Source organism: Capricornis sumatraensis, chromosome 15 (assembly GCF_032405125.1).
Source record: "Capricornis sumatraensis isolate serow.1 chromosome 15, serow.2, whole genome shotgun sequence".
In the NCBI taxonomy this organism is placed as follows: Eukaryota; Metazoa; Chordata; class Mammalia; order Artiodactyla; family Bovidae; genus Capricornis; species Capricornis sumatraensis.
Genome location: NC_091083.1, coordinates 34090614 through 34111363, shown reverse-complemented (window position 1 = coordinate 34111363; position 20750 = coordinate 34090614). Strand labels below are relative to the sequence as shown.

At 38.6% G+C, this 20750-nt stretch overlaps 1 protein-coding gene across 1 annotated transcript in view; it reads right to left on the bottom strand.

The window, feature by feature from the left end:
* Window positions 1-921: 921 nt before the first annotated feature.
* PTER (phosphotriesterase related) overlaps window positions 922-20750 on the bottom strand; it is a 78632-nt gene continuing 58803 nt past the window's right edge. Inside the window, exons 4-5 of the mRNA XM_068987700.1 lie at window positions 8660-8800; window positions 922-1209 (exon numbers count right to left, since the gene is read on the bottom strand). Coding sequence (XP_068843801.1) covers window positions 999-1209; window positions 8660-8800 — 352 coding nt within the window. The 3' untranslated portion in view covers window positions 922-998. The remainder of the gene's footprint in view (window positions 1210-8659; window positions 8801-20750) is intronic.

Genomic DNA, 20750 nt, shown 5'->3' with positions numbered 1-20750 from the left:
TTTACACTAAACATCAGGTCTGGGTACCTTTTTAAAATTTGGCTCTAGAATCAGACTGTCATTTCTAATAGATCTGACCTTTTCTTCAGATAAATAAGCATTATTTCCTGTTCAGGCTCAAGGAAAGACAAATGAAAGGTAAAGAAAATAAAGGGAATATATATATAAGGCAAACATTTCTCTTTTTTTGCATTCTATATTATTAATTAAATTGTGGCCTTTGTTATTATAAATGTAATGATTCATTAAACTATATTATGTAATATATTTTGACTTTTATGATTGAATTTTTATAATAGAATACTATGCTGTGTGTTCATATCCCCCTATATAAATTTTTCAAATCACAAGAAAATATAGGAAAACTGGATACCAGAAAGGCACAGGCAACAAAACTGATTTAAGTATATGAAGATAGGTGAACAGATATAATTAACCTTCCACAATATTTTTACTGTTGTGAATTGGTTATTGTATTACAGTATAGTTAAAATAAATGTCTCAAAATTTAGCTTCCTTTGCTGCAGAAGCTATTTTAAAGTGGGATATTATTCATTAAGCATTAATTAAAGAACAGCAGGATAATTAGTAGAACCATCAATTTTACAAGAAACATTAGATTCCTCCAGATGGGGGTAATTTAACTAAAAACAGTTTAAATTTTCTCAAGGAGTGCTGCTGATGGATTAAGAAAACAAAACAAAAGGAAGCAAAACTCTACTCAGGGGATCTAAACTGTAAATCATCATTTGGAAATGGCTACTTTTGTATTTATTTTGTGAAGGAAAAACAATAGGGCTTAATTAGGCTCCGCAACTCCCTAAAGGTACAGATGGAATAGCCAGTTTCTGAGAAGGCAAAAGTCTCCTACTTCTCATAAAAAGGAAATATTCTGTCATTAGTCCTTTGTGGATCTGATTAATATCTCACAGTGGGTTTGAAATCACTCTGTTCCCGGGCAAGCTTTACATTCAAGGTGTGAATTCGTAACAACTATCCTATTTGAAAGTTAGCCATTGCTTGGGATTCTCGATCAGTATCTTATCAAGTGCACCCTCAGTTATCCCCCTCAGCAACATTTTAGGAACAATGTTGGTAAGGATATGGGAATAGCCGTGACCTCCATATTTCGTCAGCCGATTCTTCGTATGTATGTCATGTGCCATCAGAATTCGATCCTCGTAGCCCTCATCCACCAGAAGTCGCACCCTGTGAAAAAATGGTAATTCATTATATGGCACTGGTTTCATGTTTACAACATTCAGAATGCTTTAAACTTTTTCCTACTCATAAACCTATTGTGTTGTCGTAAAGATACCATCTTCCATTGCGAAAACACCCTTAATAAATATTGCGTGGTGATGCTAAAGATATTATCCTGTCGTACTAGGAAGAGGATTTTTATTCCATGCACACAGAAATTCCTAGCCTGTGATATTTATGATGATGCCTGGCAAGCCTGCATTAAAGATAGCTTCTAATCAGATGTGCCAGTTTGAATAAACGGCCATTTTAGCATTTCATTAAATAACTTTATCCTGAATTTGTATCCAGCTCTCCATTCTAAAATACCTCACTTAGTGAACCCATTCTTCAGATCTCAGCTCTCTGTCTCTCCTATTTTTGTTTTCTAGCAAGTAAAATCAATGACTATTTGGGATTAAAATAGTAAAACGATAGGAATCTTCATACAAGTAAAATGTTCTGAAACTAAAATTGGTTGGTTTTAAAATGAAGGGCATGTGATGCAGTAGACATCTTTAAAAAAATATTTATTTATTTTATTATTTATTTGGCTGCACTGGGTCTTAATTGTAACATGTGGGATCTTTAGTAGTAGCATGGGGGATCTAGTTTCCTGACCAGGGATCAAACCTGGGCCTCCTGCATTGGGAGCACGGAGTCTTAGCCACTGGACCAGGGAAATCCCTTGGTTGTCATTTTTCTAAATTAATTTTATTGAAGTAGAGTTGCTTTACAATTTGTGTTCATTTCTGCTGTATAGCAAAATGACTCCCTTATGCATATATATTCTTTTTCACATTCTTTTCCATGATGCTTTATCACAGGATATTGAGTATTGCTCCCTGGGTTACACAGCAGACCTTGTTTACCCATCCTGTTTCTAGAAGTTTGCATATCTGCTAATCCAAAACTCCCGGTCCTCCCCGGCCCCCACTCCCCTTCCTTGGCCACCATCAGTCTGTTCTCTATGTCTGTGAGCCTGTTTCTGTTTTGTAGCTATAGTTCATACGTGTCATAGTTTAGATCAATCATCATTTTTAAAAGGTCAGTTTCAGTCCCTCTGCGTTAGTCCTTTGGAAGCTGATGGGTCTTTTGACTTAGTAGTAGTGTGGGAGCGTTGGATTAAATTGACCAATAAAAATTTACTCTATCTTCCTTCTATGTCGATAAGATTGCTATAAATAATGAACTGTTCCTTTAAATTTGTAGTCAGTGAACTATAGAACCGCTTTCTGCCTATTGTCTAAACATCTAATCCTGTTTGCTTTGTTAAGTGCTGTAATCCATAGTGTGAGGCAGTCCCCTCGTGACAGCCACCATCTGTGGATGTCTGGACGCTGGGCAGTGTCTGCCGTGACTTCTATGGGTCTCTGAGGGCAGGACATGCAGCTTGGAGACCCTGGCTGTTCTCTGACCTTTTCTATATTATCTTGTTGGCCCCTAAATTCCCCAGTGGATCTAGATAGATGGGCAGCACTTTCCTCCAAGGGCAAATTATTTGAAAGGTATCCTTTTTGCTTCGATAGTGCTTCTTGGAATTCTAGTCATATTTAATAAGTGCTACAGTAAGCAAAGGGCTTCCCTGGTGGCTCAGTGGTAAAGAATCTGCCTGCTAGTACAGGAGATGGGGGTTTGATCCCTGGTCTCAGAAGATCCCCTGGAGAAGGAGATGGCAACCCACTTTAGTTTTCTTGCTTGGAAAATCCCATGGCTCCATGCTAGGAGCCTGGCAGGCTAGAGTCCATTGGGTCTCAAAAGAGTCAGACATGACTTAACAACCAAACAACAACAACAGTAAGCAAAATTTGGGTCGCCACAACAACACACTTGAACACAAAGCTTTGCCTTCTGAGAATGTGTGTTTTATTTTATTCTTATGAATTTTTATTGGAGTATAGCAGCTTTACAATGCTGTGTTAGTTTCTGCTGTTCAGCAAAGTGAATCAGCCACGTGTATACATATATCCCCTCTTTTCTGGATTTCCTTCCCATTTAGGTCACCACAGAGCTTTCAGTGTGGTTCCCTGAGCCACACTGTAGGTTCTCATTAGTTACCTATTCTGTATGAGAACATACATTTTAAAACAAATTACATTTAAAGGGATGCCAGAAAAAAGCCAACCTGGCTGTTTCGTCTAGAAATCTTCAGTCCTAGCACATGTACCCCAAGTGTGTCCTAAAAATACTTGGAGTGTTATCTGTGCCACTATCATTATTTGCTTCTTTTTTTTTTTTATTGAAGGATAGTTGGTGTACAATGGTATGTAAGTTACAGGTATGTAGTACAGTGATTCAGAAGTTTTAAAGATTATACTCTGTGTATAGTTACTATAAAATATTGACTATATTCCTTGTAGCTTATTTTATAGTTAATATTTGTACCTTTTAATCCCCCACCTCTGTATTCCATGTACCCTTACCTCCCCCTATATAGGGGTAGGACATTGGTTTGTTGGTCTTTAAAATTTGTATAATGTCCAAAAGTTCTGATCTAAAGTTGCTTTTGGAACAACCTCTCTTTAAGGGAATTATCTAAGACAGCTCTATCATCATTTATGAAGGAAGAGAAATATTTCACAGATGCATGCATAATGCTGAAACTTAGGGTGACAAACCCGGATTCACAATTTAAAGGGAATTTCCCATTACAGGAAATTTTAAGGTATACTTTCCCCCATGTATTTTCTGAGCGTTTCACAACATTTTTATCTCTTTTCCTTGTCTGTGAAAAAATGATATCTTATTACTACAGAGGCATATCGTATAGATAAACAGATACCTGTAAGAGGCCTGAGTCATATCCTGGAACACAAAGTTACTAAATTTCACAGTAGCAAGGAAAGATACTCATTTGAAAATGGGAACCGTTAGAACTCAGTAAGTCAAGAAACTGAAGACTAGTTATCTCATGAGAAAGAGAATGTTCTGGTTCTAGAAACATAATTTTATCTTGACTATCAAGAAAGCTGCCTGGTTGCTCCTAAAATAAGGGATCATCTCACATACTGTGCCATTGTGTAGAAGAACAGTAGTTAGAGGCTGCCAGAAGGAAGGAACCACTACAGATGAGAAGACAAAAAATCACAGTAATTATAGAAATACAAATGAGTTAGTGTTTTACAAACAAATATTAGAGAGAGACTACAAAGTGTGAAAAGGCAGAGATATAATAAGATTTGAGAAATGGAGCAGAAGATTGAAAACAGGTGTTAGACACAGAATTTCTGGTGCTGAAAACCAGAGGTAGGCAGAAGCATGCTTCTCTGTTCACGTCAAAGCTTTACGATTGCTGAAGCTCAGAGAAGGACTGCTGATGACTGATGAAAACCAAGCACCCGAGAGGTGGGGACAAGGAAATAAACTAGGGTGTACACAACCCCAACGGTCATTTAATAATCACCCTGAGCTGTACTGGAGTCCAGTGACTTAATGCATGACTTTAAAAAAATTAATTTCTGGTGGAGTATAATTGCTTTACAATGTATTAATTTCTACTGTACAGCAAAGCAAATCAGCCATACCTGTACATTTATCCCCTTTTTTGGACTTCCTTCCCATTTAGGTCACCACAGAGCACTGGGTAGAGTTCCACGTGCTATACAGTAGGGTCTCATTATTTATCTATTTTATGCATAGTAGTGTATGTACGTCAATCCCAATCTCCCACTTCATGCCATCGTCCTTTCCCCCCTTGGTATTCATACATTTGTTCTCTACATCTGTGTCTCTGTTTCTGCTTTACAAATAAGATTATCTATACCTTCAGTACTCTTGCTTGGAAAATCCCATGGACGGAGGAGCCTGGAAGGCTGCAGTCCATGGGGTCGCTGAGGGTCGGACACAACTGAGCGACTTCACTTTCACTTTTCACTTTCATGCATTGGAGAAGGAAATGGCAATCCACTCCAGTGTTCTTGCCTGGAGAATCCCAGGGACGGGGGAGCCTGGTGGGCTGCTGTCTATGGGGTCGCACAGAGTCGGACACGACTGAAGTGACTTAGCAGCAGCATACCATTTTTCTAGATTTCACATGTATGCGTTAATACATGACGTTTGTTTTTCTGACTTACTTCACTGTGTATGACTTATAATTGACAAGAGATTAAAGATATGTACTTATACCGACACATAGATATACACAAACGCAGATGTGTATATATACATAAAATTTTTATGTAGTTCCATACATCTAGAATGTTTACATTTGGCACAATGAAAGCTCATATCTCCATCGATCTCCCTCTATGGATCCCCTCTTTTATTCCAGAAAGTCTAGGAGCCTTATGCAAAGCATAGGGGTAGAAAAGATACACCTCACTGCCACAAGGGGGCTTAGAGAAAGGAAGCGAACCCTGGGAGCAAGCTTCCTATTTCCAGGATGAATTGTAAAATATGTGTTTAGGGCATTCATCAGGAAGTCATGATTCTGAGGTCATGAAAGATGAGAAAGATCTACCACACAGGCTCATCTTAAATTCCAGAGAATATTCACCTCTGAGTTCAAGCTAGTATGGTTTGCCAATATTGAATGGTATTACTGGGCAAGTAAATTTAAATTATAAAACAAACAATAAATCTGTTAATCAAAGAATTGGTTTGAGTAGTTGGAAAAAAAAAAAGACCTAGTGATACTAGTCAGGGCACTCAAGGCAGTTTAAGGATGTAGAGTGAGGGTCTCATGTTTTTGTAACCACAGTGACATTGCTCAACTATCTTTCTCTAATGATATTAAACTAGAAGGTATTTTAATTAATGAGCCCATCAAGGAGGTATGCCAGTTCACGGGACAGCAGAAGACACACATGTAAAGATCAACTGCCTAGGGGAAAGACGCTAAAGCTGTTGGGCCTTCCCCTACCCCAGTGTACATATGTAGATATGGTCATATAGTTCATGTGCCGCTCAAGCCTCACGTTTTCTGGACATCACTTCTTTACTCCAATTTGGCTTACTCCCATTCCAACGAGTTTTCTACACTCAAAACGCTCTTCTGCTTTTGTCATCATGGAGAACTTCTCTGCTCAGCCTTGTGTTTTCCACCCTGACCACGAGTTGCATCTTTCTACTTTTTTTGCTCACCCTCTTCCACATTCTGTATTCACTCACTTCATTAAAGCATCCAGGGGTTTACCCCTGCTATGTTACTGCTAGATATCTCTTTCCATCTCTCTCTATACTTTCTTCCCTCCAGCTTGGACCGCATGACCCTCATCTCAACCCTGCCCTTGTCCCCTTTGGATATCAAGCACGTTCTTCAGACAGAATCCCAACCTTCTCTCTGTTTACATTTATTGCTTCTACTCACAAAACTGTTTTGGCCCTACTACCAAAACACAAAACATCTTTTTTAGGAAAATAACCACCAAATTATGCAGCTTGGTGCTAATAGACAGTCATGCAGTAATGATCTCTGGCCTCCACTGGGTCTTCCATACAATGTGTCCTGAGCCAGTATCTCTCTCAGTCACTCCCCATCCACTCCCAGCCTTCATCCTCCTATACAAGGTCCTACCCTGAATCTATTCCTTCCTTTACAGGAGATGACCATATCTCTTTTGCAGGAGCTTTCGAGATCAAATGGGACCATCTGTCCTCAGTGTTCTGTCCCTTTCACCAAGACGTTGATCTGCACTCGCTCCATTACCTGCCTCGCCTCCTCTCCTTTCTATGGAAATAGCATACCTCCTTTTCTAAAAATATTGGTTTATTTTTAATTGAAGGATAATTGCTTTACAGTGTTGTGTTGGTTTCTGCGACACATCAACATGAATCAGCCTATGGCTGATTTAATGAACCTTCTATTTGCTGCCCAAATTCCATCTCTTTGTCTCCTCAGGAGTCTTGCTCTATATCTCTTATCTGTCCAGATTTTTTTATGTTAACATTGACTGATCACTTCATAGTATACCCCAGACACTCAGCTAAAAACTGCATGCTTTACTTCATATACATTCTATACCAACCCTATAGAATAAGCGCCAAGTCTCTGGATTCATCCTCTCAGTCTCCTAACAAACCCTTTCTTTGGCCCTGTCTGGTCTTCTTTTTTTTTTTTTCATATTTATTTACTTATCTATTTGACTGTGCCAGGTCTTAGTTGTTGCATGCAAATTCTTAGTTGCAACATGAGGGATCTAGTTCTCCGACCAGGAACTGAACTGGGCCCCCTGCATTGACAGCATGCAGTCTTAGACACTGGACCACTAGGGAAGTCCCCTGTCTGGTCTTCTAGCTCTAGCTGTACAACCCTGCTTCACTTTACTACCCAGTTTTTTGAAAGAGTCGCTTCCATATTCTCTGTCCTCTTACTCACCTTGTAGTCTTTCCTCAAGTCTTTTCTGCCAAGGCTGCACTTACTGACTGTGAAATGAAAACTTCCTGATGGTGAAATCCAATGGATACTTTTCCGTCCTTATCTCTCTTGGTATCTGCCACTTAGTACAAGGGTTCAAGTCCTTCTGCTTTAAGTATCCTTCTCCACCAACTTCCATAACAATGCATTTCCCTGATATTCTTAATGCTTTGAAGATTTCTCAACCTGTCCTTGAGGGACTGGTTTCTGAGTTCATCCCTTAAATGTGGGTGGTCACCAGGGTCTGTCCTCATTTGCTTCTTGGAGTGATCTCATTCATTCCCAAGCTACTGACTGTCACATGCAAACCAACAGTGTCTAGCTGCATGTCCAAGTCTCTGTCCTGAGCTTCACAGCCTTTTCCCATGGCCCCATGGGATAGCAACACTGTATTCTCAAACTAAAGTCATCCTGCTGATCCCAAATCTATTTCACCTCCCAAGTTCTCTAACTTGGTGCATTCATTCTTCATATCACCAGGTAACCAAGGCAAACCAGGTAACCATCTAGTCTTGACTCTCAAAAATTTCCACTTGAGTGCAGAAAATGACTTGTACAAGTATTTGTTTTCCCTCACAAATATTGAACAATTTTGAGAAGTTGGACTTTATATAATGTTTGACCTTATAGCCTTTCAGTTGCAATGACCTCTTTAGTGAATATTTTAAATAAACATTTCAAAAATTCATTGCAGGAGGTTAGGACTTTGGTGTGATCAACCTGAGAAACAGCTTACTTCATTAGGAATAAAAACAGGGAAATGTCTTTTGTTCTTTTACTGTCAGAGCAGAGATTGAGTATTATCTGTGTTTCTTATCAGCTGCCCATCTGCACTGAACTTCTAAGGCTCTGCTAAGCTTTTACCTACTTAGCTTGACTCATTTTCTCCTTGAAATAATATATAGAGATTTGCTTCCTGAAACAGCATTGATATATTTTCCCTTGCAAGTCTCTGGTTCCGCCTGCTTATTGTTTCCTGAATCTTTACTAATTCCTACCCAGATATGAAAGTCCGGAAGACATGGTAAAAGGAAATGCTATGAGAGATTTCATCATATTTACCTTTTAATTCTTTTATTATCATTGGGCATGTCAATATCTGGGTTGAACTGATAATGAAGAAGTTCAGTACCAAAGAGATCATATTCCAAGTAACAGCCAAGCTGAGCAAACTCCAGTAGTTCCTTCTTATCCAGGATAGTCCTAGAGACAGGAAGACAGGCATATTGTTACTATCAAGACCATGTTTTCCACCCTACACATTAAAAGTGTTAAGCACACCATGTACTGGAGTATAGTTGAAATCAAGTAAAAGAACTTTGGAGTTGGCTTTTAGGATCTAGCTATAAAATATTAAGTCCAATTGTTACTAGAAATTTAAAAAGTGAAGTCAAAGTGCTCGTTGCTCAGTTGTGTCCAACCTTTTGCGACCTGATGGAATGTGACCACCAGGCTCCTCTGTTGATGAAATTCTCCAGGCAAGAATATTGGAATGGGTTGCCATTCCCTTCTCCAGGGCATCTTCCCAACCCAGGGATTGAATCTGGGTCTCCTTCATTGCAGGCAGTTTTCGTTTTTTCTTTTCCCCACTGTCTGAGCCACCAGGAAAGCCCAGAAATTAGGGAACATTCTCATCCAAAAGGGAGTTTTCTCATCGCAAGGACTTCAAAACTATAGACATTTTAATTATACTGCCATCTCAAAAACAATGTTGTAATTCTTTTCCAGAATTGTCTTCAGGGTAGGCTCTATATTCTTTTGAAAATCCTTAGTGGGACTGATATGAACTATGAAAACTATCAAAAAGGAAATTTGGCCAGGACTGGAGGATTAGGTGAGTAATACTGATCTGGATAAAACATGAAGCCAAGGTAAGGCAACAGGGTGATTTTCTTGTGACGATCATAAAGTGATTCTAAAATTAATCCCAAAGGCTATGTGAATATCAGTGCAATTTTTTTAAGGGGCAATGCTCCTATAGATATTTATGTTCTGGTGTGCTATTTTTTAAATGGAATTTATTATTTTATGCTAATTTTATGGGTATCTTCTCACTTCAGTAGAGATCATAGCAAAAATATCACTCTTTGTAAGACTATGTAAATGAACAGAAAAGGAGAAAAATATAGGATAAGTGCAGGCTTCAGACAGAAAAGTCAAGTCTGGAACAAGAGTAGATTATCTCAAGAAATTTCAACGCTAACAGATAAAAAGGATACATAAAGTTAACCCCTGGAATGCAACAGTAGAAAGTCAAGAGATACCTGGAGTAACAGGCATATTTGGCCTTGGAGTACAAAATTAAGCAGGGCAAAGGCTAATAGAGTTTTGCCAAGAGAATGCACTGGTCACAGCAAACACCCTCTTCCAACAACGCACATGAAGACTCTACACATGAACATCACCAGATGGTCAACACTGAAATCAGATTGATTATATTCTTTGTGGCCAAAGATGGAGAAGCTCTATACAGTCAGCAAAAACAAGACCAGGAGCTGACTGTGGCTCAGATCATGAACTCTTTCTTGACAAATTCAGACTTAAATAGAAGAAAGCAGGGAAAACCACTAGACCATTCAGGTATGACCTAAAAAAATCTCTTATGATTATACAGTGGAAGTGACAAACAGATTCAAAAGATTAGATCTGATAGAGTTCCTGAAGAACTATGGACAGAAAACTTCATGACATTGCATAGGAGGTAGTGATCAAGACTATCCCCAAGAAAAAGAAATGCAAAAAGGTAAAGTGGTTGTCTGAGGAGGCTGAGAAAAGAAGAGAAGGTAAAGGAGAAAAGGAAAGATATACCCATCTGAATGCAGAATTCCAAAGAATAGCAAGGAGAGAAAAGAATGCCTTCTTCAGTGATCAATGCAAAGAAATAGAGGAAAACAATAGAATTGGAAAAACTAGAGATCTCTTCAAGAAAATTAGAGATACCAAAGGAACATTTCAGGCAAAGATGTGCTCAATAAAGGACAGGAATGGTATGGACCTAACAGAAGCAGAAGATATTAAGAAGAGGTGGCAAGAATTCACAGAAGAACTATACAAAAAAGATCTTTATGACCCAGATAATCACGATGGTGTGATCACTCACCTAGTATCAGACATCCTGGAATGCAAAGTCAAGTGGGCCTTAGGAAGCATCACTACGAACAAAGCTAGTGGAGGTGACAGAATGCCAGTTGAGCTATTTCAAATCTTGAAAGATGATGCTGTGAAAGTGCTGCACTCAATATGCCAGCAAATTTGGAAAACTCAGCAGTGGCCACAGGGCTGGAAAAAGTTAGTTTTGATTCCAACCCCAAAGAAAGGCAATGCCAAAGAGTGTTCAAACTACTGCACAATTGCACTCATCTCACATGCTAGGAAAAGTAATGTTCAAAATTCTCTAAGCCAGGCTTTAACAGTATGTGAACTATGAACTTTCAGATGTTCAAGCTGGATTTAGAAAAGGCAGAGGAACCAGTTATCAAATTGCCAACATCCTTTGGATCATCAAAAAAGCAAGAGCGTTTCAGAAAAACATCTACTTCTGCTTTATTGACTATGTCAAAGCCTTTGATTGTGTGATCACAACAGACTGGAAAATTCTTCAAGAGATGAGAATACCAGACCGCCTGACCTGCCTCCTGAGAATTCTGTATGCAGGTCAAGAAGCAACAGTTAGAACTGGACATGGAACAACAGACTGGTTTCAAATTGGGAAAGGAGTATGTCAGCCTGTATATTGTCACACTGCTTATTTAACTTATATGCGGAGTACATCATGCAAAATGCCAGGCTGGATGAAGCACAAGCTGGAGTCAAGATTTCCAGGAGAAATATCAACCTCAGATATGCAGATATCACCATTCTTATGGCAGAAAGCAAAGAAGAACTAAAGAGCCTCCTGATGAAAGTGAATGAGGAGAATGGAAAAAGTTGGCTTAAAACTCAACAGTCAGAAAACTAAGATCATGGTATCTGGTCCCATCACTTCATGGCAAATTGATGGGAAAACGATGGAAACAGTAACAGACTTTATCTTTTTGGGCTTCAAAATCACTGCAGATGGTGACTGCACCCATGAAATTAAAAGATGCTTGCTCCTTGGAAGAAAAGCTATGACCAACCTCAACAGCATATTAAAAAGTAGAGACATTACTTTTCTGACAAAGGTCCATCTAATGAAAGCTATGATTTTTCCAGTGGTTATGTATGGATGTGAGAGTTGGACTATAAAGAAAACTGAGTCCCGAAGAATTGATGCTTTTGAACTGTAGTATTGGAGAAGACTCGAGAATCCCTTGGACAACAAGGAGATCCAACCAGTCCATCCTAAAGGAAATCAGTCCTGAATATTCACTGGAAGGACTGATGCTGAAGCTAAAACTGCAAAACTTTGGCCATCTGATGCAAAGAACTGGCTCATTAGAAAAGACCCTGATGCTCAGAAAGATTGAAGGTGGGAGGAGAAGGGGACGACAAAGGTTGAAATGATTGGATGGCATCACTGACTCAATAGACATGAGTTTGAGTAAGCTCCGGAAATTGGTGATGGACAGGAAAGCTTGGTGTGCTGCAGTCCATAGGTTGCAAAGAGTTGGATACAAGTGAGTGACTGAACTGAGCTGAAAGTTAATCCCTAAAGTATCACTGCAGAGATTCAAAAACAGAAAGAAGAAAGAAAGAGAAAAAGGAAGAGAGAAAGGAAGGAAGGAAAGAAGGGAGGGAGGGAAGAAGGATGAAGAAAGGAAGGATCCTACCAGGAGACCATATGGAAAAAAATAAGAAGGGAAAAAAGCCTCGTTAAACAGTGCATGAAGGGAGTTAAGAGAAAAGAAGAGATTGTTCAGGATCCAAAGCTGGCCTGGAGAAGAAGTGGAACATCAGATAATCATTGTCTTATTAGACTTTTTTCCATTCTGATATTCTATTACTTTGGCAGTATCAGGATGCCAGGATTAAAGCACTATTATATGTCTATAAATCTGCTTCTAAGAGGTCAGAAGTATTTTCAGAGCCTCTCTTCCAAACCCTGGGAGGACCAGTTAAGCCTCTGTGTCCATGAGTGAGAGGATTCTGCTGTCCCGGGCTGCTTCTTGGTAGCTGGCTCTTGACTCCGATTCTGAGCAGTCATACTCTAGCTGGTTCCTTTTTATTCTCTTCACCAATTTAGCATAACTTCTAGTTCACGATGTTGTTTTAGGCAGGGAGGCTAAAAAAACTCTTTCCTTTATACTATAAAATGCGCATTAGCTCGGTGCCACCTTCTATTAATACTACTCCTTTTCTTTCTTCTTACCATGGAGACCATTTTTGCTTCCAAAATTACTCGGCTAAAAGAATATGTGTTTTTCTATAGTAAACATATTCTGTTTTCCCCAAAGAATCATGCTTAAAAATGAAATATACACAATTAACATAAGGGGGAAGAGATAAGTTTAGTATTTTTTTTTTTCCTTTTGAGGAAGTTCATTTGGTTTGTTAACTGCCATTTGTTGATTACCAACATGGGCAAAATACCGGGGTGGGTTAGGGTGGGGAGTCAAGAAAGGCAATGGAGTTGCCCATAACAGGTTGGATCAGACTCTTATTTCTGATTGCAATGTCTTTTTGCTTCTTTAGGCCTAAATTCCTTGAGACTCAGTTTTCTAAGAATTTAAGTGATATAGCGAGTCTATATCCATGGTAAATGAAAAACTATAAGAAAATCTTTCAGTCTTAGTTCCAACTGAAAAATAAATTTGCTTATTATCATCATAGCCAACAAGTATAAGAACTTACTATGCTTCTGGCATTGTGCTATGTGCTTTTTATTTATTATCTCACTTAATATTCTCTATAATCCCATCTGGTCTCAGGTGTATAGGTGAGGAAACTGGGGCATAGAGATTAGATATGCAAGGTGATGTGCTGGAATGTAAATTCATTTTGAGGCTAGAATCTACTTCCTTAATCATCATACTATGTGACATCTCCTATGGCTAAATAGTTTATCCTCAAAGGACATTTTCCAGAATTGCATTGACTTTGTATGTGCATCATGTTTTTTAATTTTTATTTTAAAATGTAATTCCCTCCCCACTGTACCTTCAAACTGCACTTGAAAAATGAGAAATTTACTCCCCAAATAAGAAAGGATTATTTTGTGGAGGTCTTCAATCACTGCATATAATAGACAGGATTTGACCATTATGTCATTCTGGATATTTCCAGTGATATGGTCAGAGAAGGAGAAGAAGCTCTATTAATCATGACTGTTGCTTCGAACCTGAGGTTTGTCTAAGCCTCTCACAAATATTAAAGGTCACATATTAAGGGTCTTCCATGGTGAGGTCCTTTCTCCCAAAGTTCAGATTTGCATGTCTAATTGCCTGCTTGCCATCTCTACTTGGATGTCTAATAGACAACTCAAGTTTAACATGCCTTGAACTAAATCCCTCATGTGCCACCCCAAACCAGTTGCTGCAGCACACTGCCCTGTCTAAGTTGATAGCAACTGCATCCATCCACTGCTCAGACCAACAACCTTGGGATTTTTTTCCTCTTTCTTCCTGTAAAACCCTCTACATCTAGCCCATCAAATAGACTTATGGCTTGACTTTCGAAATATGACCAGAATCCAGATACGTCACAACCTTCCCTGCTGCCCTCTTGATCCAAAACTCCATCATCTTTTGCAGGATCCTTGCAATAGACCCTCAAACACTCTCCTTGTTTCTCTTCCTTCGCTCTGTTACTGTCTATTCAATCACAACCACCAAAGTCTGTCTTCACAACTCAGTCAAATCACGTCTCTCTTCTGCTCACAACCCACCAACAGCTCCTCATTTTCCTTGAGAAAGAGCCAAGGCCTTACAGTGGCCCATGAGACCCTGCGTGATCCTCCTGTATGTGGTCTTCCAAAAGCTCTATCTCAGGGAGGGATGGGGAATGCAGGCATCCAGACCTCCAGACATCAGTTACATATAAATCCTGCCTGGATTGTAAATGTCATCTGAAAAATGGCATGGTAAGTTTCTAGAGGAAGATGAATACGTTCAGTAAGATTCATCTACACATGTAAGTGTCAAATGTAATCCCTGGGAATTAGAAAGGAGTACGACTTAAGGGAAATGGTCCTTCTGTAAAACACCGTTAAAAATTTCACAGTAATGTAGAGGAGAGAAGACTTCAGAAAAGAAGCAATTAGGCTCATGTTTTAGACATTGGGTAAATGAAGTTAAAAAAGGAGACAGACAAATTTGCTGTCATTAAAAAGCCAGGATATATATATATATATATACATATATATATATATATATACATATACACACATACACATATGTCTCTAGTTTAGTCTAGTCGCTAAGTTGCGTCCGAATCTTTTGCAAACCCTGGACTGTAGCCCACCAGACTCTTCTGTCCATGGGATTTCCCAGGCAAGAATACTGGAGTGGCTTGTCGTTTCTAGTGGGTTGCCAGATCCAGGGGATCTTCCCAACCCAGGGATCTAACCTGAATCTTCTTTGCCACTGAGCCACCGGAGAAGCATTGCACACACATATACACGCATATATTGAGTTGGCCAAAAAGTTTGTTCCATAAAATGTTATGGAAAAAATCACAAATGAAGTTTTTGGCCAACCCAATATTATGATTAGTGACATCTGGTGATGTGACCCAGCCTAGATAACTGAACATTAGTGTGAAGGCAACTAAGAAATGAGTTCACTTAATTTCTCCCTATTAAAGAAGGGAACACAGTATAAAATCTATGGGAAAAAATAGTGTCAGTGGTCATACATACTTTTCAGAAGAGAGCCCTGCAAAAAAAAAAGAAAAGAAAAAAAGAGTTTGGGATTAGATATTAATGAGGTGGTAGGATGGAGAAGCAGGTGAAGCAAGAAAATAAAACACTTAATAATCCTCAGGCATTTGGCCCCATATCATTTAATTCTTACAAAAACTACATGAGAAAAGTATGAGCATCCCATACTTTATTTTTATTCTTTTTTGGCTTACACAATAGACATATATTGTTTTTTATAGTTTGGAGGCTAGAAATCTGAGATCAGGGTATCAGCATAGTCAGGTCTGGTGAGAGCTATCTTTCTGGCTTGCAGGCAGCCACATTCTCATCATGAGGGCCCCACCCTCAGTGATTGTCCTCATTTTATAGATGAAGAAACTAAGTCTCAGAAAAGTCTGGGAGTCCTTAACTTCTGAAATGAGCAGCTGGTGAATAAGAACAATTTGTATTCGTCTTCAGATGTCCCGGTCCTACACCACACTGCTCCTTTTGTGATGAGAGCACCCACCCACTTCCACCACCACATTCCCTACCACAGCACTCCCCTGTGGAGAAATACACCCCATCATAAAAGCATCTCACCCAGCATACAGAATCTCTAACAAGGTGACTTAACTACACTCAACTGACAATCGGCTGGATGACTTCCAGGGACTGTCAGGATGCTACTGAAGCTGCATTTATGCATGTGACTTTTTTTTTCCGCTTGGAGAAAGGATTGACCCCAGATGTCAAAATGGTACCAGGGAAAAATATACTCTGCTTGACGTCTTTCAGATGAGGCTTAAACAGAGGTCCTGCCCCTCCCGGTCATCAGTGATCTCATAGCACTTCTTACAAGAGTGAAGGTGTCAACTTCAGCCAGTTTTCCTCATTCCATATTCTATGTATGTTAGTCACTCAGTCGTGTCCGACTCTTTGTGACCCCATGAACTATAGCCCGCCAGGCTCCTCTGTCCATGGGATTTTCCAGGCAAGAATACTGGAGTGGGTTGCCATATAGTCTATTTCCATGAATAATTACATTCTTTCGTATTCCAGTCTTCCCCAGCCTTTGAAGTAAATATCTTTCACCTCTTGCCCTAAATAGTGTGGTGATTGTGAGACGCAGAAGAGCTGCTGCGTTTCACACTGGAGAAAGTCCCTTCTTCAAGGTCAATAATGTTGATCACAAATGTTATCTGTAAAATATCCTGGAACTTCCCAAGAGGAAGATGAGATATTCGTATCAAGTATTTATTCTTGTTATTTATATTATATCATTTCTTCTGTTTGCTCCTCAACCAGTAAACAGATTCTCTCTTTATAAGGAACAGGCATACATTGATGACAAATATATTGCTATTAGCTAAGAAAACAGTTCTCTGACACCATCTGGCTGTCTTTATTTTCAGAATATGGTTATCACGTATGTACGTTTTTAAGGCCAGTACTGAAACGAAGACGATTGATTCTGTTTTTCAAACCTCTTGATATTCTAGATCTTTATCCAAGAGCTGAGGGGTTTAGTTTAATGTCAAAATGCCCTCTGAGTTGGGGCAAGGAAATCTGTGTGAAGTGATAATTTAGACACGGGCCTGTGAGCTCTCTGGGAAGAAAGGACTAAGAAGCAGAGGAAAGGATATGATACGTGGGTGTGATCCAGATGATAACATTACCTAACATTTGTCTTGGGGTTTTCCGGTTTCAAAGAACTTGCAAATATATGATTTCATCTCATACATTCAAGCACACCTTCATGAATTAATTCAGCAAACATTTACTGTCTTGTACTGCTATCTAGCCTGTGCTAGCTTTTGTGTTGGGAATACTCCTATGAATAAGAAATTTAAGCAGCAATCTCAAAGAACTGAAAGTCATGGAAGGAAACACAGATTTAAATTAATAATTATAGTTATTGTAATTGAAAGCTTTTTATAGTACAGTACATACAAAATATTGTGAAAGGAAAATGAAAGAAGCAACTCATTTGAGTTGAGTCTTGAAGAAAACTATTCAGATGTAGGTTGGTGGGGTTCAAGTTGTCAGATGAAGGATGGAAAATCCAGAAGAATACCTATTGAGAGGTAAATGAGCTTGTTGTTTCTGGAAGATAAGGCTGAATTTATCAGTGCTAACGTGCATGAGGGGAGATGCATCCATCTATCCATCCATTCATCCATCTAATAAGAAATTGTTGATCATTTATTTACTATGATGTACGAGCTGGGAAAACAAAGACAAATAATATGGAATCCCGTCCTTCAAGAAGATCCCTGTCCAATAGGAAAAATAGACATGGAAACAGATCATTGCTTTTCAGACCTTACCGAGTCTAAGAAAATATTCCTAGGATCTGGGATGACACAGAGGAGATACCAAACACTGCTTGGCTCATTCAAGAAAGGCTTGATAGAGAAAAACATCTCTGATTAGATGTATATTGAAGAAAGGCTCTGCCTAGTAGATCAGAGAATATTGTATTCACATCAGAGGGATGAGGTCATGTGAGAGGCATGTAGGAACACTCAGCATAGGTTAGTCAGAATCGTGGTCAGTGTGGCTTTAGCCCAGCTTCTGCCTGTGCATCTAGAAAGGACGGGAGATGAGTTGGAAAGATTGGTAGGGACCAAATGACCCGGATGTTTGGATTTTGTGCCGCAGGTGACATGCAACCTCTGAAGAGCTGTAAATCAGGATGGAGATATATAAAGCAGATTTGTGTTTGGAAAGATCCAAATAGTAGCAACATGGAGGCTAGATTAGGGAGCAAAACTAGGAGAGATTTCCTGTTTAGAGATAATTACAGTGGTTTAGGGGACAAATGAGGATCTGAATTAAGTTAACAACAGAAGAATGGATAGGAGGGGCTGAATTTGGAGATCTTTGTGGGGTAGACAGTTATTAGTTTGTGTGGGTGCAAAGGGAAGGGGAATTGAGGTTAGCATCTGGGCGAATCATGCTGTCATAGACCAGAACAGGGCAAGAAGGAAGAGTCAAGTGATGGGACTTGGTCCCCATCGTGAAAGAAGTGGAGAAGGAGAAACCAGTGCCTCCTGTGGGCAGTTCATTAGATGTTGGCATCATTAAATACTACCAAGAGCATGGAAAGGGCAGGTTCTGAAACTCAATGAACTGGTGAAATACAGATGCTGGGTACTAACACGAATGCAAAAATGAAGAAACCAAAGCTTGGGTTTCTTAACTGATCAGGAATCCAGGAATTCTAGCTTATAGGCTAGTGCACTTCCCATTATATTGTGCAGTGACTTTTTTGGAATTCGTCAGTCATCCAGCCTGTGACTTCCTGGGCCTGGAGGGTAAGCATCATGTGTTGGTCTATTTTGAGACTTGAGTTCAGAGCCTGACACATCCAGAAACACAGAATATATTCAGTGCTAAAACTTATGAACTTGACCAAGTAATTAAAATTTTCTTTAATTTAAAAATACAATAATAAGGGGATACTTATAGACAACTGATTTATTTAAAACAATGTTGAATTTCAATGACTGGTTATTGTAAAAATTGTTTACCATGAAAGAAACACCCCTGAAAATTCTGTCTCCCTCGTCACTGAATTTCTTAATTTAAAACCAATGAATATTTGTGCAGATCATACTGTGTGGGATTCTTTACAATTTAATGAGAGTTCTTCAACAGCTACTTAAAAGAATTATTAAACTCACCTAGAATTATTGATTTAATAACTAAAATAATTTTTAAAATATTTATAATATATCTAAGAGAAGTTAATATATAAATTACTATAATCTAATAAATTCAATGTTACTATAATTCAAAACATTAGTCAGATGTATTCCTATATTACTAGTGGCAGTTACAGCTTAATTACAAAATCTGAAAAATTCTTAATTGATGAATTTCAATTAATTTATTCTTAATGTCAAAAACAGAAACTGAATAGAATGATGTAAGTTTTAAATGTAAGACTATTTTTACCCTCAACAATGCCTAAACATTGTCTATAGCCAGAAAGTATAATTTATTACTTCAAGTAAATATTTACCGGGAACATTGGTTTCATACAAACTCAAAACCATCAATTCACATAGTACATTCACATTAATATACTAGTTTATTCACGTACATGTAGGTAGTTTAAAGATTCTTTTGTCTTTCTTTAGAGGATTCTTTTTGTGATAAAGGATTACTTTTATGCTTCTCAACTGTAGAGAGTAACTGGGAATAAAAAGCAATAGAGAAATAATTTAGATTGCCATGTGTTTATTTTGCATATTCCCTATTATCTATATATTTGAACAAACATGATTCATTTGTCTGCTTGGTCACAGTATCCTACAGAGATGTTTAATGACGTCATAGGAGAGAATGACGTCACATTCTCAATATTATGACATAAGTCTAAGCTTAAGGAAAAGGAACAGATGGCTGAAAGAGAGAAAAACCCTTGTTTAAATTACACTAAAACCAGAAGTTGGCTCTGAATTGCGAAATGTAATTAAAACTTCATTTTAAAATGCATTTCACAGTTTATCCACCCTAGGAAGAGCTTTTTACCATATGAACTTTGCAGCTGCCACAGAGCACAAAAGAGGTTGCGTTTTTCTGTAAAGCAATACATAGTTCATGGAATGATGGTATTGAAGAGAGTGAAGATAAATCTCATAGACATGGCAATCCTATTTGTTAAAATGTCACAGTTCTTGGGAATGGTGTCAGAGTCATGAAAAATGGCTTTAGAAGAAAAAATTACTTGTGGGAGGTTTTGGTGGCTATAATGTGTTGGAGAGAAGACAGGACCAATGTCTTCATTTGCTGTTGACATTGGGCTGATTTGCCCAAGTGTCTGTGTTAAAGAGTGCAATTTGGGATAATTAACACATACCAATTACTAGCATAAGTTAATTAATTGCATTTTATTCAGCACTTTTAGGTATACTAAGTAGTTTTGCTCCATTTCAGTTTGTCCAATATTTGTCTGGATTTTCTATTTGTTTTTAAATAGGTCTTTTTACTTTACTTTTATTTTACTTCTCTTAAATAGTAAAAGGAAAACTATGACAAGCAATACTTGGGGAAATTTGTCTAACACTTTAAGGGTTAAAAAATAATTTTTATTAACCCCTTTTGACAGATGCATAAAAGACTTGGAGGCTTCAGTGACTTGCTCAAGGTCACTCAGAAAGTAGGTGCTGTTGACAGAGCTAGGATCAGACACTGTGTTCTCAGCACCCTCTCATTCTCCATTGTCCCAGATGCATGGAATATGCGCTGCATTCGTGAAGGGGTAGCTGTGGCCAGCGTCACTACACAACATCACACTGAAATGTGCTCACGTTTTGTGTGTGTTTCTGTCTCACTGAGTACTCTCTACAAACCGATGTAGATCTCTTAAGAAATTTTATTGGG